Source organism: Oncorhynchus tshawytscha, linkage group LG06, assembly GCF_018296145.1.
Source record: "Oncorhynchus tshawytscha isolate Ot180627B linkage group LG06, Otsh_v2.0, whole genome shotgun sequence".
Taxonomy (NCBI): domain Eukaryota; kingdom Metazoa; phylum Chordata; class Actinopteri; order Salmoniformes; family Salmonidae; genus Oncorhynchus; species Oncorhynchus tshawytscha.
The window spans coordinates 16,823,594-16,840,116 of NC_056434.1; the positions used below are offsets into that span (position 1 = coordinate 16,823,594).

The 16,523-nt window shown below is 41.2% G+C and overlaps 2 protein-coding genes and 1 long non-coding RNA gene across 8 annotated transcripts in view; all 3 read left to right on the forward strand.

Annotated features, from left to right (window-relative positions):
* Positions 1-304: 304 nt before the first annotated feature.
* Positions 305-1,325, forward strand: LOC121846710. The gene is made up of 3 exons (XR_006083660.1): positions 305-468; positions 592-1,108; positions 1,239-1,325. It is a non-coding gene; the product is annotated as an uncharacterized LOC121846710 (long non-coding RNA).
* A 917-nt stretch (positions 1,326-2,242) lies between these two features.
* klhl26 (kelch-like family member 26) lies at positions 2,243-10,588 on the forward strand. Of its 4 annotated transcripts, XM_024423109.2 has the most exons (4): positions 2,243-2,394; positions 2,492-2,555; positions 5,038-5,220; positions 7,493-10,588. In XM_024423109.2, exons 2-4 carry the CDS (start codon positions 2,506-2,508, stop codon positions 9,072-9,074), a joined length of 1,815 nt encoding a protein of 604 aa, XP_024278877.1. In that variant the 5' UTR covers positions 2,243-2,394; positions 2,492-2,505; the 3' UTR covers positions 9,075-10,588. The 4 variants fall into 4 exon arrangements, with proteins under 4 accessions (XP_024278877.1, XP_042178962.1, XP_024278878.1 ...); XM_042323028.1 differs by having other exon boundaries at positions 2,243-2,555; XM_024423110.2 differs by lacking the exons at positions 2,243-2,394; positions 2,492-2,555; positions 5,038-5,220 and adding an exon at positions 5,252-5,353.
* Positions 10,589-12,095: 1,507 nt separating this feature from the next.
* LOC112252136 (CREB-regulated transcription coactivator 1) overlaps positions 12,096-16,523 on the forward strand; it is a 32,689-nt gene continuing 28,261 nt past the window's right edge. Inside the window, exons 1-2 of one of the 3 annotated variants that reach the window (XM_024423115.2) lie at positions 12,096-12,316; positions 16,030-16,146. In XM_024423115.2, the coding sequence (XP_024278883.1) occupies positions 12,191-12,316; positions 16,030-16,146 (243 nt within the window). In that variant the 5' untranslated portion in view covers positions 12,096-12,190. The remainder of the gene's footprint in view (positions 12,317-16,029; positions 16,147-16,523) is intronic. The other 2 variants (XM_024423112.2, XM_024423113.2) reach the window with 2 other exon arrangements.

Below are 16,523 nucleotides of genomic sequence, written 5' to 3' on the forward strand. Positions count from 1 at the left end.
TACATTTCTATATTTTTACCTCAAATGTATCAATTTGACATCAATTTATGTTGGAAGGTAAACCAAACTTGGCTGTAAATAATACATAATCTCTCTCCGTCAGCCAGTGCTCTTCAAGAGTCACTGTAACACTCGCTGCAGCCACCTACAGTCCAACTCATCAGGTTTAAGTGCAATACTATTTGAAATCAGTCAATTCTGTTCTTACATATATACTGTAGATAGGCCTACTATAGTAGATGATGATTGGAAATAATGTCCGGTTCTTCAATTCATGAATTTCATTTTAATCTTCTATATTGTCTGAATTCTGAATTGATTGACTGCCCCAAGATAGAGACATTTTCCTGGCTTACCATTTCTGGTTGTAACTGTAATTTTGTTGCAGAAATCCAAAATCCCACAGAGGTTAAGTGGACAGTGGAGGATTTTAACAATGGTACCCGACTCCTCAATCTGACTTGGGGTGTAAGTCACAGAATGTTACACAGCGTTGAAAATTAAACAACATTCTAGAACCTGCTGATTACGATTAGGCTCAAATTGTGTTTTAAACAGCTGCATAACTTAATTTGTACCCGTGTCTTCCAGACACCACCTTATCCAGTCTCTGTGGGACAGGTGAATTACAACCTCTCTCTCCATATTTGGCCTTGCCAACTAAAGCGAAAGAACCACACCAATATCACTACCACTGTGTTTAGTGTTTATGTGACTTACTCTGCTGTCAGTGGTTACATTTTTGCCTTTAATAAGGTGGGAAAGTCATCGCAGACACATATCCTTGTCCCAGCAAAACATCTTACATATGCCAGGAAGTGTAAGTATGTGTGTTCGTTTGTGTGTGTGTGTGTGTGTGTTCGTTTGTGCTTTTGCTTCATTTATTTCTACACAATGATGTTCATTCCTTAAATCAACATTTTGTTATTTCATTTCCAATTAGCTTGGCCTGATGACAAACTCATCCCACGCAATTATACCCCTCGCCTTAAAAATTCCTGTCTGGAATGGTACAAGCTAACAGACGGAGAAACACAACCAGCCAAAGTGAATATATCAAAAATGATGAATGGAACAGTGGAGGAAACACTCAAATCTATCAGACAAAGTAAGGGGGAACTTCACGAAAAGTATATATTTCTTAAGAATAAGAAATGTCTGTGTTCGTCTTACTGTGATATACTGTATATCTTGGTCTCTCTCTTGAACTGAAGATAATGTCTGGTTTTGATTTTTAGAGATGGACGACTATGTACGTTACTTTTACCTCGTTCACAAACAAACTGATGGAAAGCCACAAACAACAGAAATGCATCTCATGTACATGTCATCTCTCTCCGTCAGCCAGTGCTCTTCAAGAGTCACTAAGGCTGTGTATACACAGGCAGCCAAATTCAGATGTTCTTTTTTACTAATTGGTCATTTGACCAATCAGCTCTATTCACATACGATTTTTTTTTAGCGCTGATCTGTTTGGTCAAAAGACGAATTTGTGAAATAAAGGTCAGAAATGTGCAACCATTTTGTAATTGTATTGTAGTGTGCAATGCACTGCTGAAATACCTATCCCACTTACCTGAATTTCATTGATACGCTGTAAGCAGAGAGACGGCGATACAGTATCAGTTGACAAGTCACGTAAAAAAGTGATCTTGTACAAAGTTGCATGGGGCTGAAATGGCATTCAACACATGCTACGTTTTTACAGTTACCAACTGCTTTACAATACTCCAATGTCTGATGATTTGTCCTACGTATGTACTGTATCAGGATAATTCAAATGTAAGACTGACATTTTTCTCAACATGCTCACAACCTGCCATTGGATACAAATTATACAACATTGTGCATGTCAAGTTATAGTCCAAAACTGTATGGAAAAATATATTTACTCTCTACTATTTATTATATTCAGCACTCCAAAAACAACAGTTTTGAAATGTGTATCTTGTATTTTTATATTGGATTAAATGGTAGTTAAAATTACTAAATTGTGAGTCTATCATTATCTGATGTATTGGTGACAAAACAAAATGTTGTCATGGTATTTCACAGAAAACTGATTTTGCATGATTGACTCAGCGGTGAAAAATGTGTGAACCCTCAATGAATGCACAATCAAAGGTTCTGAACATAATATAGTGGATATTACAACTGTTTCGAGTTTTGTACTTAAGAGTTTACAAAATACACCAGTTATGTGAAAGATGTCCCAAAGTGATTGAAATGACCGGTATTGTAATCTCAGCGCATCCTAGCGGTGAACAGCAGCAGCGCATGGGCTCAGCACAAACTGAAGTCGTACACAGCGCACGACAGGACGTTTCCATCTGGTGCAGAGGTCAACATCTTTCAGCACGGGGGAAGGCACCATATGTTGTTCAATAGTTAGAGGTCGATAGGATTGATTGATGAGTTTATTTTGTCATGAACGGGGCAGTAATGCCTTTGACCCACTGCTACATTTACGAATAATTCCCTTTGCATACAGCACGGTGCTAGAAGATGGCGGAGTCAGATGGTGGGGATTTCGCCTCGAATCGTCCACAGAACAGGTGAGGATGACAATGTAGTGTTGAAATCTATATGGGAAAACTGTATTTTGACCAAAGGGCAGCTAGGGATACGGAATGAATTAGATAAATATGAGGCATTCGCTTGGATCATCAAGACATTGAGGACACTGGTAATTTTTTTTGCATTAATATTCACATCGTTGCAGATTGATTAATTCACTGTACATTGTATCCATTGTAGTCTACAATGGAAGGCTGTAAATGTTTCCAATGACAAGGTATCGAGTAAGAAGGAATGTTAGGAATATGTTTGTCAATCTCTCGTAACATTTACATTCATAGTTAAAGTTTAATATAGCAGGTGCAACGGCGCAACACGGTGCATAGTCCCTTACTTTCGAGAACCAATACATTAACTGTCTCAAGGGTTCTCAGCACCCTTTAACGTTACCAATGGGACCATGTGAACTACAATCCAGACGCTTTGTTATAACGCTTAGAAACGTCAAGATTCATAGATTGCGAGACGGTTTTCGAAACATATCGAACTTACTCTTATGAAAAAGAGTGCTGTCTGAGTACAGTATAACACCAGTATTCTGCAAATACTTAATTCCAAAATAACACCGTTTTTTGGAAGCAGTAATTTTGCAGTGTAACCACAGTCTAATGCAGTTATTGCACTTCTACTGCAGTTTCAAAACTGCAATCTTTTTTGTAAAGGTATCTTTCATATCAGTGAGAAATAATCTTTCAAATAAAAAAGACACACTTACTGTAGCAGGTCAGATCCATACTGCTGTGTGTCTCCAGCTGACTAACTACATTTCTGCAACACTTCCTCTCCAGTTATGCTCACATGCTGACCAGACCGCTAATCACGCGCATGTTTATTTTTGTGCATCCACACCACACACAATCAGGACACCCAGGTTGAAATGTCAAAACAAAGTCTGAACCAACTATATTAATTTGGGGACAGGTCGAAAAGCATTAAACATTTGGCAATTTAGCTAGCTAGTTTGCTGTTGCTAACTAATTTGTCCTGGGATATAAACATTGGGTTGTTATTTTACCTGAAATGCACAAGGTCCTCTACTCTGACAATTAATCAATAGATAAAAGGTTAAAACGAGTTTGTTTCTAGTAATCTCTCCTCCTTCAGGCCTCTTCTTTGGACTTTAAATGGCGGTTTGCAACCAACTATAAGGTGCATTACCACAACCGACTGGAGTGTGGACTTCAGTTAATCTTTCAATCACCCATGAGGGTATATGCTCCTAAAAACAATGAGATGGGAGAGGCGGGACTTGCAGTGAGTTCTATTTTAGCGCCTGGCTACGCAGATGCTTGTGATCAGTGTGGGTGCAATGATTGAATAACATGTATGTGTACATTTATTTTGCAGCGCACGTGACGTGGGTGGTGTTTTCAGCATGTTACACACAGGTGTTCCAGCAGGCTAGATAGCTAATTAGCACAGGTTGTCGCCTGTCTCCCGTAAAACAAGCACTGTAACATGGAGATATGGCCGTGTGGGAACACTAACCCTATAAAGATGTGTAGAAATGTAACCTTTTGTTTTTTGAAAATGAATTCTCACTGATATGAAAGACTACTTATGTTTCCAAAACCGTAGCGCAAGCGATGCATGTTAACGTTCAGAACGAGCATCGGGGCTCTTAAAACTCCCCCAGCCAAAAGATACCTTCATGAATAGATGCTAATGGTAGCTGGCATCTATGAATGGGCTACATACTAGTCCCTATCTTGTCAGCATCAAATAAGCATTTTTATGGCTGGGCTTATTGAATTTAATCCGCTCCATTTTGATGATACATCTTAAAAATACATTGGAAATATCTTACAAATATATGTAAACAACTTTTCAGTGGTGGCTTTGATCCATGGAGAAGGTCATATCCTCACTCAAAATCTAGTGACATTAAAGTGGCCTGACAGTGGTGAACAATTAAAGATGTTCTTCCGTGTTTAAGGGATATCATCATTATCACAGGTTGTGCGCTCTGAATAGAAAATAAAGCTTTTTTCCCCATGAAGCAGCTGAATAATTCAAGAGAAAAGAGTTGGGAGGAGGGTAATGATGCAGCTGCTGGGAAATACGGATGGAAAAAGTGCAGGAGAGCAAGAGCTCATTATTGTCACTGATACTACAACAACATCAGTAAACTCTGACAAGCATCCTAGAAGCTTAAAGGTAGACTCAGCGATATGGCATAGATGCAAAAAGTAAACAGCCTAGTGGATCAATTTCTGCAACAACTAAGAGCGTTGAAGCGCGAGGCTCAGCTTCTCCATTGTTTTGGTGCCCTGGCTACCATGCTGTGAACAGCGTGAAGCGAACCAGTACACATACGCAGATGCTTTGTGTGACTGTGTGAGAGCAAAGTCTTGTATCTGGTGCTGCTCGTGGCAATGTAATTTCGCTGAGTCTAACTTACATTTTTTCTAAAATATCCTATTCTGATACACTGACAGTGATGGGCCTTTTCTCTTGCAGTATGGCTAACAAGAATAGCTCCCTGCGTTGCACGTTCTCAGCCCCAAGCCATAGCGCCACTCTCCTACAGGGCTTGTCGGTCCTGCGAGCCCAGGGGCAGCTCCTGGATGTGGTGCTGGCCATCAATGAGGAGCGCTTCCAGGTTCACAAGGCAGTGCTGGCCTCCTGCAGTGACTACTTCAGGTGAGACTGACGCTGTCTCTCCGACATGGCTTCTGCTCTTCATCTCCTTTCCTCTGCACTGATTTGAGACAACTGGACACTGGATGTATTTTTTTGACTGTAGAGATGCACTGACCTGGAAAGAGAGACCCAGGTAAAGTCAGATATACAAATTAAATCATCATACAGATGTAGAGGTGAAGGGAAGAGTGTTGAGAGACTGTGTTGGTAAATTAGTCTTTGGTGTGAAATAATTGATACATCAAAAGCTTAGTCAGATGAGGTATGGTAGAGAGAACTGAGTAATTGTTGAAGTATGTGGAACTGATAGGTAGGGATATAATAACATTACAGGTGTATAATGTGAATATGTAACTTGTTTCAGGAAACTAGGCGTATGCCACGTGTCACTACTTCACAGGAGCGCCATTTGAACGTAAACTTCATTTAAAAAAAATCAAATTGTGTTTTTTGGCAGAAATGCCTTCTTGGACATGTGAACTTTCATGTACCTTAATAACAAACTTGTATGCCATCTGTAAATGTGAATAAAATTAAGTTAGGAGCCTAGTTAGTTTAGCCACGGAAAAAGACAGCAACCTAATCGCTAGCCAAGATTGGTTGAGATGATGAGTGGGCTGGACATGCCAAGAGAAGAGTTCTGATTGGTCTGCCATGTAGTGTGCTTCTGTCTATATCATGAGCTGGTCAGTATGTGTAGGTAATCCTTTCTAGCACAGCTCTCGTAGTAGAGCTGCATAAGTGTTGCTCTCCACTTTCTGGAGAACCGAGTTTTGAAACCAGTGGAAATTAAGAGTATGATAACTAAGGAGATGGAAAAAAAATCTGCCATTTGATTGCAAATATGCAGACGGAGTTCAAAAGAGAACACACAGAAGGCTGTCTCCGGATTACATCTTCAAACTAAGGGCAACTATGGCATCTGTGACAGAGAGGGAGAAGCGTCCATCCATGTATACGGGTAAAATAGTCTAGCTAGCTATATTTTCAGATATTACATGTTTCTAATTTTGTCAAAGTTGTTTTAATTTCAAATTAGTGTTCTGTTAGCTAGCTAACGTTAGCTGGCTGGCTAGCTAGCGTTACATCTATGATCTGTGTAGTAATATTATTCATATCTCAGAGCCATTTGCATTGCTAGTTATAGCCTAATGTTAGCTAGCTAACATTGAACCTGGTTGGTCAGCTACCTGCAGATTCATGCAGGGTAGTAACGTTATGAGTTTGGATTATGGTTCATTGTTTAGCTATGCAAGTAACCATTTCAATAGAGTGTTCATGATGTCACTGTGACAACTGTCAATAGACGTAGCTGGTAAATTCACTTTATCTACTCCGATTTCCGTGCACTCTCGTCTGAGTGTGCCATAGCGCATAATAACTGACAAATTTACGAAAGCTCAACACCCGTTGAATATGGCCTGTCAGTAAACGTTAGCAAAAAAAAAAGCGTAATTAAATTGTTGCCAGCAGCATAGTTGCAGTCACCAACGCTCTGGATAACATAAAAACAGCCAAACCAGCTCTGCTAGGGCGAGTAAAATGGTCAGTGAGTTTTTCTTTAATTTGTCTGGAAGTAGCTAGCCAACGTTAGCCCGTTAGCTTGGGTGCTTGACTGCTGCTGTTAGGCCAGAACGCTCGGATCAACCATACTCCTCGGTCAGAGCGTCCAGTGTGCACTCTGAACGCTCCGAGAGCGAAACGCTCTGAATTTACGAAAGGACAATCTGACAATGCTCTGAGTTTACGAACGCACAGAGCACACTCTGGTGCTCCAGATAACATTTACGAACCCACTCGTAGTATAAACCAGCCTATAGTCTTGAAATCTTTGTTTGTTTAGTACATAGCCTCACATGTGAACGACGCTGAATGGGTGTAGACAAAGAAGAGCTCTCCAGTAGGTACCAAAACATTTTCTCAAAAGTGAGGTGACAAGTTTATCAACTTCCAAAGCAGAATTACTTTCCCATTGTTCATCAACTATAGTGTATGATGTACAATTTTCTAGCTGTGAGTCTCTACTTTTATCCAATGTAAAAAAATATTTAAAAAACAATTAAAAATGTTGCTATGTAAGATCGAGCAGGTTGGTCACATATGTTTACATTTATAATCTGATGTTCTCATCCTGATGTTACATGGCAAGTAGAGATGAGTTGTTGTTAATTGTCTAATTTACCTAGGATGAATGTTTTGAATGGGATGAAATCAATTAAACAAGTTTAACATAATGACAGTTACTTAAATGACTTTCTCACTTGCCTTACAGAGCCATGTTCACTGGAGGCATGAGGGAGTCAAACCAGGAAACCATTGAGCTGAAGGGCTTGTCTGCCCGCGGCCTGAAACACATAATTGACTTTGCCTACAGCGCAGAGGTCACGCTTGACCTGGACTGCATTCAAGACGTACTGGGAGCAGCAGTCTTTCTACAGATGGCCCCAGTCGTTGACCTCTGCGAAGAATTCCTCAAGTCGGCTATGAGCGTAGAGACCTGCCTGAACATCGGCCAGATGGCCACCACCTTCAACCTGACCTCCCTCAAGGAGTCTGTGGACACCTTCACCTTCCGCCACTTCCTGCAGATTGCCGAGGAGGAAGACTTCCTGCACATCCCCATGGAGCGCCTGGTCTTCTTCCTACAGAGCAACAAGCTGAAGAACTGCAGCGAGATTGACCTGTTCCACGCTGCCATCCGCTGGCTGCAGCACGATGAGGCCCGCCGAGCCGGTGTAAACGAGGTCCTCTGCCACGTGCGATTCCCCCTCATGCCCTCCTCGGAGCTGGTGGACAGCGTGCAGACGGTGGACATCATGGTGGAGGACGTGTTGTGCAGGCAGTACCTCCTGGAGGCCTTCAATTACCAGATCCTCCCGTTCCGTCAGCACACGATGCAGTCCCCGCGGACCGTGATCCGCTCCGACGTGGTTTCGCTAATTACCTTTGGGGGGACACCCTACACTGACAACGACCGTACTGTGAGCAGTAAGGTGTTCTATCTCCCAGACATTGCAGCGCGTCAGTTCAAGGAACTAACGGAGATGGAGACAGGATCCAGCCACGCCTGTGTATCAGTGCTGGACAACTTTGTGTACGTAGTCGGCGGGCAGCACCTGCAATACCGCAGCGGTGAAGGGGCAGTGGACATCTGCTTCCGTTACGACCCACACCTGAGCAAATGGCTGCGTATCCAGCCAATGCAGGAGGGGCGTATTCAGTTCCACCTCAACGCTCTTCAAGGACAACTCTACGCCACTGGGGGGCGCAACCGATCTGGAAGTCTGTCGTCCGTAGAGTGCTACTGTCCTAAGAAAAACGAGTGGACCTACGTGGAACCACTAAAACGCAGAATCTGGGGCCATGCAGGAACTCCCTGTGGTGACAAGCTCTACATCTCAGGGGGTTACGGTGTCTCAGTGGATGATAAGAAAACCCTGCACTGTTACGACCCCACGTCTGACCAATGGGATTTCAAATCGCCTATGAACGAGCCCAGAGTGCTTCATGCTATGATCAGTGCCAAAGACCGTGTTTACTGCCTGGGCGGTCGCATGGACCACGTGGATCGCTGCTTTGACGTCCTGGCAGTTGAGTATTATATTCCAGAGAATGACCAGTGGACCACTGTTAGCCCCATGCGAACAGGGCAATCTGAGGCAGGCTGCTGCTTGTTGGATAAAAAGATCTATATCGTTGGAGGGTACAATTGGCATCTAAATAATGTCACAAGCATTGTGCAAGTGTACAACACAGAGACTGATGAGTGGGAGAGGGATTTGCACTTTCCTGAGTCTTTTGCAGGAATTGCGTGTACGCCGATCATACTTCCACAAACCACCACGCAACGGTAATCCTTCGGCCCAAAGAGACTGACAATTTGATTCCATGCATTCTTACTGTTGAGCTGTCAAATTAATACAAACATGGCACATTACATAAACTATTGAAATATTAGTGGTAATTTTGATGTAATGTGGGTGGGTGTGTTTGAGGGAATAAGTGGAAATAGGAATACTATTTTGCTATAATATACAGTGTATTACTTCATTTTCCATCCTATGGTTAAGGTCCATGTGCTGCATTGTAATGAGCAGTTTTAATGGAAAATAAGTGTTAGCTTTCCGGGACAAACTCGCTTTTAGGGTATTTTAAGCAACACTTAAAACACTACCCACAGTCAACCTATTAACTGATTTGCAGGATAGTTTTTAAATTTGTGCCATGCATCAAGGAAGCATGTTTTGATTATTTAATCAAGTATATTCATTCAAATAATAAAAGAAAATGTAAAAAATTTTTTTTTTTACAATATATTGGATGACATATTTGACTGTTTAGGACCATTTGAGAACTAGTGATTGACTTAAGAAGACTCTCCTAATGTTTTATGTTTATTTCAGAACATCTGTTTTTGCTGTGTATGGTGATGTGCTCATTAGGCTGTTCAATTGACTGGAGACGTTTACACACAGTCATCATAATGAAATGTGTATTCCAAACTGACAAGATAATGTCTCTTATGGCACCGTAATCATTTTTTTCAACTCCTTTGTGTAAGTGTGTGAGAACATCTGTGTTTAGTGCTCCTTTGGTAGGTATTAGGTAGGCTTCCTGAATATTCTGAAGTCTCTTATACTGTGTATAATCAATATACTGTAGATCAGAATGAAGTGCTTTTGTCTTGTCCATCTGTTGCAGTGTTTAGTTGTGGGGGAAACTGGTCAAGTGGTCAGATATATTTTGGTGCCACGTTCTTTCTCCAAGCTCCTACATAAAAGGACAGCATCAGTGTGAGCACTATGGTAATGAATTTTACCTAGACAAGCATACAGCTTTCACTTATCCAGTCCTGACAGAACTGTGAATCTCAAAGAGCTGGTCGCAAAGGGGCTGAACTTCACGTAAGGGTCAAAGTGAAGGCATAGATGGAAAGAACAGCACAGCACACAAGCAGTGATATGTGATTATTTTCCCTAGTCTATTTCTTATTTTAGTACAGTGCAGATGGTAGCATTTTTGTTTTATGAGGAGTAGCCTATTTGTGAGGATTTCAGTAATTGTATGCAAAACTGATCTTTTACTGATTTTAGACTGTTGGCAATGCTGAGACGAGCTGAATTTTATTTGGAAGCACAACATGGCACTCGTTGAAAAATGTTTGGTTCTGAAAATGTCACCTGTTTGCCTTAGGAACAGGGTTTTTGTGATGTTTTGTCTGTCCAACTCAGAAGCACATAGTTATCTATTAAGTGCATTATAAGTGGAATTCACTGTAATCCAATGAGAATGTAGACTTTTCTGTATCCAAATGTATAACTTTTAATTAAAGATGTTACGTGAACTGAAAAAGGTATTCAAGTGTTGTCTCAATGGTGGAATGCATCATTTTACAAAGACCTACAAAATGTTAATGGATTGGCAGATTAATGTAAATTGAAGACCAGTTAATCCTTATTCCCAATCGTAGTTCAGGTTTTATTTTCTATTAGTGAAACTGAAATACAAGGCCACACAATGTTTCATTTTATGAGTTTTTATACAGTACTGTAATTGTGCAAATATTTTGTGATTGGTAATCGGTATAATTGTCATTTCTGTAAGTTTTACAGAACATTCATTTGAATAAGGTATAGAGAGAACCCCTTGCTCCAGAGCTTCATGTTTTAAAAGTATGTCAGACGATTTACAGGAGACGAAGATTAATAATTAATGTATGGATTATATGGAGGTGCTACTTGACCATACACTGCATTTATACATGTATACATACATACACTGCAAAATACTGTGCAACTCCATCATTGTTAAATGTCACAAAGGTCATGACCGAAAGACATGAATCCCAATATTGACTTTCCTGTCAATTATAGGTGTACTGTAATGGGTAACTGATACATTTGGTATATTTCAGTTCAGCTGTGTACATCATGACCTTGATACAGTTCCAAGGATGTGATCTATCCACTACAGGTATTTAAACTTTGGTAGAGCAATATCTTGCTTTTTACAATGAAAAATATACAGTGCCAGTCAAAATTTGACACATCTACACATTCCAGGGTTTATATTTGTACTCTTTTCTACATTGTAGAATAATAGTGAAAACATCAACTATGAAATAACCCATGTAATCATGTAACCAAGAATGTGTTGAACAAATCAAAATATATTTTCTATTTGAGATTCTTCAAAGTAGCCACCCTTTGCCTTGACAGCTTTGCATTCTCTCAACCAGCTTCATGAGGTAGTCACCTGGAATGCATTTCAATGAACAGATGTGCCTTGATAATTTGTGGAATTTCTTTCTTCATGCATTTGTGACAATGTAGGGGTGGTATACAGAATATAGCCCTATTTGATAAAATACCAAGTCCATATTATGACAAGAACAGATCAAATAAGCAAAGAGAAATGACAGTCCATTATTACTTTAAAACATGAAGGTCAGTCAATCTGGAAAATTTCAAGAACTTTGAATGTCTTAAGTATACTGTGCTGCTCCAGACAGGTAGGTTATCCTCTGGTGATACAGTACCTTGTTCAGTACCCAGGTCATTGTGGTGTTCAGATGTTAAGGTGGTGGTGTCATTGTGGTGTTCAGATGTTTATTTTAATTAAACTTAACTTCAAGAAATAGATTGTTTTCCTTTTATCAACCTTTCCTATGAAAAATCGGATATCACAGTTTTTGCTCGGTACTGAAATGCTCTATCTTAAACTTGACTGATGTCGTGCTGACATGTACATCGTTTTTGAGTGAACTATCCCTTTAAACAAATGTCATTGACATTTTAGAGCACGTAATACAAATCAAATAGGCCTACACAAGTTCATTCCTGATTTAATTATGTGACAATGCTCATTTGTATTCCACGAAATGCAATAGAAACATGTACGCGCGTAATGACGACAAAACCATCGTATCCAAGCGTTGTGCGTAAGGTCCCATTGAGAAGAAGAGCAGAAGATGGCGAGTTCAAACAATCCACGTAAATTTAGCGAGAAAATCGCTTTACATAATCAGAAACAGGCCGAAGAGACTGCGGCTTTCGAAGAGGTGATGAAAGACCTAAACATTACTAGAGCTGCACGGGTAAGTGCCTTGTTTTGTTTATGAATTCTGCTGCTAGGCTAGCTAGCTACTGCTGTACTGTCAGTAACCTAAGGTTAGCTAGCTAACGTTAACTGCTGCACGTTTTTATTACAAGTTGTTTTTAGCCAGCTGGTAGTGGCAAACATAAGTGGTAGATTGACTGCCCTCGCAATTAAATTCAAATATTTGTATTCTGATAACCATCATTGATTGGTGCGTTACTTTGCCAGCATTTATAATTTGTTAACCGCAACCATCCCGTGAGCTGTCTTTGATGTTTGCTATGGTAGGCACCCAGGCAAGCTCAGGTAAAACTAGCTAGGTTATTGCTAGCAAGCACCTGGTCCTATTCATATTCCCATACATCAAAATATTCCGTGTAGTAAGCTAGATAGAGATTTAACCGCTAGAAATTGCAATGAAGACTGAACATTTTTACCAGTTCGACTCAAACTGGTGCGTTTGACACTGACTAACGTTTTAATTGTTTACCTGTAAACTAAAGCGTCACTTGCTATGCATACAACGTTAAAGCTAATGTTGACAAGCCATTTTGACAGAATTCACAATTCAGTTTTGCACGCCATGCAATGGGTTTGCATATTTACAAAGTACCAAAGCATCTTTGACAGCACCAAGAATCCCGCAGCATTTACGTGTATATGCATGCTGAGGTTTGACAGATTTGAAACTTCGAAGCCTTTAAGGCAGAGATGGAGAACATGGGATTTACTTCCTTGTCTTGAAGATGTTCATTATGTGTAATGCAAAGTTGGTTACTGTCAATCAGTCTGGTTTGTATAAAATGTTCATGTTAGCCTGTTTATTCATCCCCATCAAATCAGGCCTTTGTTTAATCCATCCTTAATGCAATTCATTATTAAAGCAATTGGTGAACTAAATCATTCAGTAATTATTGAAAGGAATATGGTGGTGAACCTACCAGTTGTGAATATAATAAAGGAATGGTTTAGGAGTACAGGATAGATTTATGTTGTGGTTTTAAAATATGCCTATTTTATTTAAAAACAAATAAAATAAACAATGTTTGACAAATCTAGCGACATCTTCTTTCCTTATGAGATTGACACAGCTTCCAGCTATTAAGCCTAGGCCTACTGACTTTGTCCACTTGACTTGGGACATAGTACTGACCTTGCACAAACTTGATACCGAATTGATTAAGATATAAACAGTTTGCGGCTCATGTTAGCCTATTGCCCACCAAGTGCCTTTGGAGAGTTCTTCAATGAGATTGCCACCTTGATAACCTTTCCCACTCAGCCCCTATCCAGATGGTTATTCGCAGCTGCAGTCTTCACGTGTGCTCTCTCTCCCACTACTCTTTCCCCTTCTAAATCCTGCTCCCTCCTATCTCCTGACTTTTTGCCTCTTCGACCCTACTCTCATGCCTTTCTGCATCCTTTGACTCACTGTCCCCTTTCCTCACAGCTGACCTTCCCCTCCCGCTCTGTGGCTGAGTGACTCATTGCGTGCTAACAGGGCTTCGGGTAGCTGAGCGGAAATGGAGGAAAACAAAACTTCCGGAGGACCTAACATCCTTCCACTCCCTGCTCTCAATCTTATCTTCCTCTTTATCCACTGCTAAAGCTGCTTTTTATCACTACATTTCAAGCTTCTGCCTCCAATCCTGTGAAATTCTTCTCCACTTTCTACCTCCTTTAATCCTCCTCCCTCTCTGCGATTACTTTGTCAACACCTTTGAAAAAAAGGTGATGACATCCGCTCCTCTCACTAGTGATGTCGGGCCACCCCACAACCAGCTTGACCAACTTGATTCCCTTCTCCAGACCAACTCTGGAGACCTTCTCCCATTCCTCACTTCTCTCATCAGCTGACCACTGACTGCGTCCCCTATGACTTCAAGATGGCTAGAGTCGCTCCCCTCCTCAAGAAACCAACACTCGACCCCTCTGTGAAACTATAGACCAGCATCCCTAAGTTCTTTTCTTTCCAAAATACTTGAGTATGCTGTCTATGACCTCTCTCGTTCTCTCTCTCTCAGAACAATCTACTTGACCCTAACCAGTCAGGCAACAAGGCTGCTCACTCAACTGAGACTGCTCTCCTCTGTCACAGAGGCTCTCCGTTCTGCCAAAGCTGACTCATCTGTTCTCATTCTCCTAGATATATCCACTGCCTTGGACACACTGAACCATCAGATCCTCCACTCCTCCCTCTCACGGTTGGACGTCTCAGGCTCTGCACACTCCTGGATTGCATCCTACCCAGCAGGTCGCTCCTACAAGGTAGTGTGGAGAGGCTCTGTGTCTGCACCACATGTTTTCATTACTGGTGTCCCCCAGGGCTCGGTTCTAGGTCCTGCTCTTTTCGCTTTACACCAAGTCACTCGGCTCTGTGATATCCTCACATGGTCTCTCCTATCATTGCTATGCAGAAGACACTCAACTATTCTTCTTCCTCCTTTGAGGGGATGTCAGCCAACCACCTCAAGCTCAACCTCAACAAAACAGAGCTGGTCTTCCTCCCTGGAAAGGTCTGCCCGCTCCAAGACCTCTATCACGGGTTGACAACTCCACGGTGACCCTCTCCCAGAGTGCAAAGAACCTTGGTGTAACCCTGGACAACAACCTGCCATTCTCTGCAAACATCAAAGCAGTGACTTGCTCCTGCAGTTTCATGCTCTACCACATCAGTAAAGTATGACCTTACCTCAAACGGCGCAGTTCCTAATCCAGACACATTTAATCTCCTGTCTAGACTACTGCAACTCTTTGTTGGCTGGGCTCCCTGCTTGTCATCAAATCCCTGCAATTTATCCAGAATGCCGCAGCCCCCCTGGTGTTCAACCATCTCATGTCTCCCCGCTTGTCCGCACACTCCACTGGCTTCCCGTCGAAGTTCAAAGCATCTTCAAGACCCTGGTGCTTGCCTACAGAGCAGCACTCTGTTCCGCCACCTCTGGTCTCTTGGCCCCCTCTTGACCCCAATGGTGGAACAAGCTTCCCCCAAAAGTTAGGACAGTGGAGTCCTGCCCATATTTCGACATCTGAAACCCTACCTCTTTTTGAAGAGTATCTTCAAAAGGAGCATGCTAGCAGTTACCAAATACTTCCAGTATTGGTCTTACATCAGTTAGATATTGAGCTTAAAACTGCACACAGAGATATATATACAAATGGTATCCCTGAGTTCATCGGACTCTGGGGATGTAGATAAAGTGATTCATTGCCAAAATCCTGAAATTTCCCTTTAAATTAAGACACTGCAGCACCGGCGCGAGGGATAAGAAATGCGTTGTACTCAATTGTCCCATTATCCCAAATGTTATACCGAGAAGATTTAATGACTGCTAGTTTTTCCGAAAACTGACCTTTTCGTCCTCATGCTAGGTAGCAGATGCCACAGCAGCCATTTTGGAATTCATCCCTGGATTGAGGTATGTATTCTGAGCCAAATCTTGCGCTGGTTCCGCGGTGTCTTAATTTAAGCAAACGGTCTGTCTGACCCTCTAGTGTAGCTTTAAGCAAGAATAAGGTGTTGGATCTGCTGGCTAACCTATGTCTTATCTCATTTGTCCTTTAAAAAAAAATGTTTTAGATGTGGTCCATTCTATCTTTAGCACTGTAACTTGTATATCAACTGTTTTGGAATGTGATTTTTTTTTTCTTCACATAGGCCTATCAGTTTAATCATTCATTCATGCTTTCATGCAATTTTACTTTGCACAGTTGCAGTTACAGAAGACCCAGTATTTGCAACTAGGGCAGAATCGTGGACAGTACTATGGAGGCTCACTGCCCAATGTCAATCAGATTGGAAATAGCAACATTGACCTGCCTTTTCAGGTGAGCTCTCAGCTTCTCTATCAGTTGGTTTAAAAATAAAAAATAAAAAAAACAATTTTGTTTAATGATGCAAATCAGTCTCACCTGAGGGAAATGTAGTCTTTGATTGCTTCCATGATGGGCTGTTTTACCCTAGTGTTACCTTGAATTGGATTCCTGTTAACATTACAAGACACTTTAGTATTTTACCATTTTGAAGACTTGTCCGATACACTGAATTTTCTGGGACCAACCATCTCTCAGAAGGAAGCTAACATTGAGAATCAGAACCCTCTCCCCATCTTGAATTAATGGTCCAATGAAGCAGTTTTTATCTCCATATCAAATAATTTCTGGGTAACAATTTAAGTACCTTACTCTGATTGTTTTAAATGACT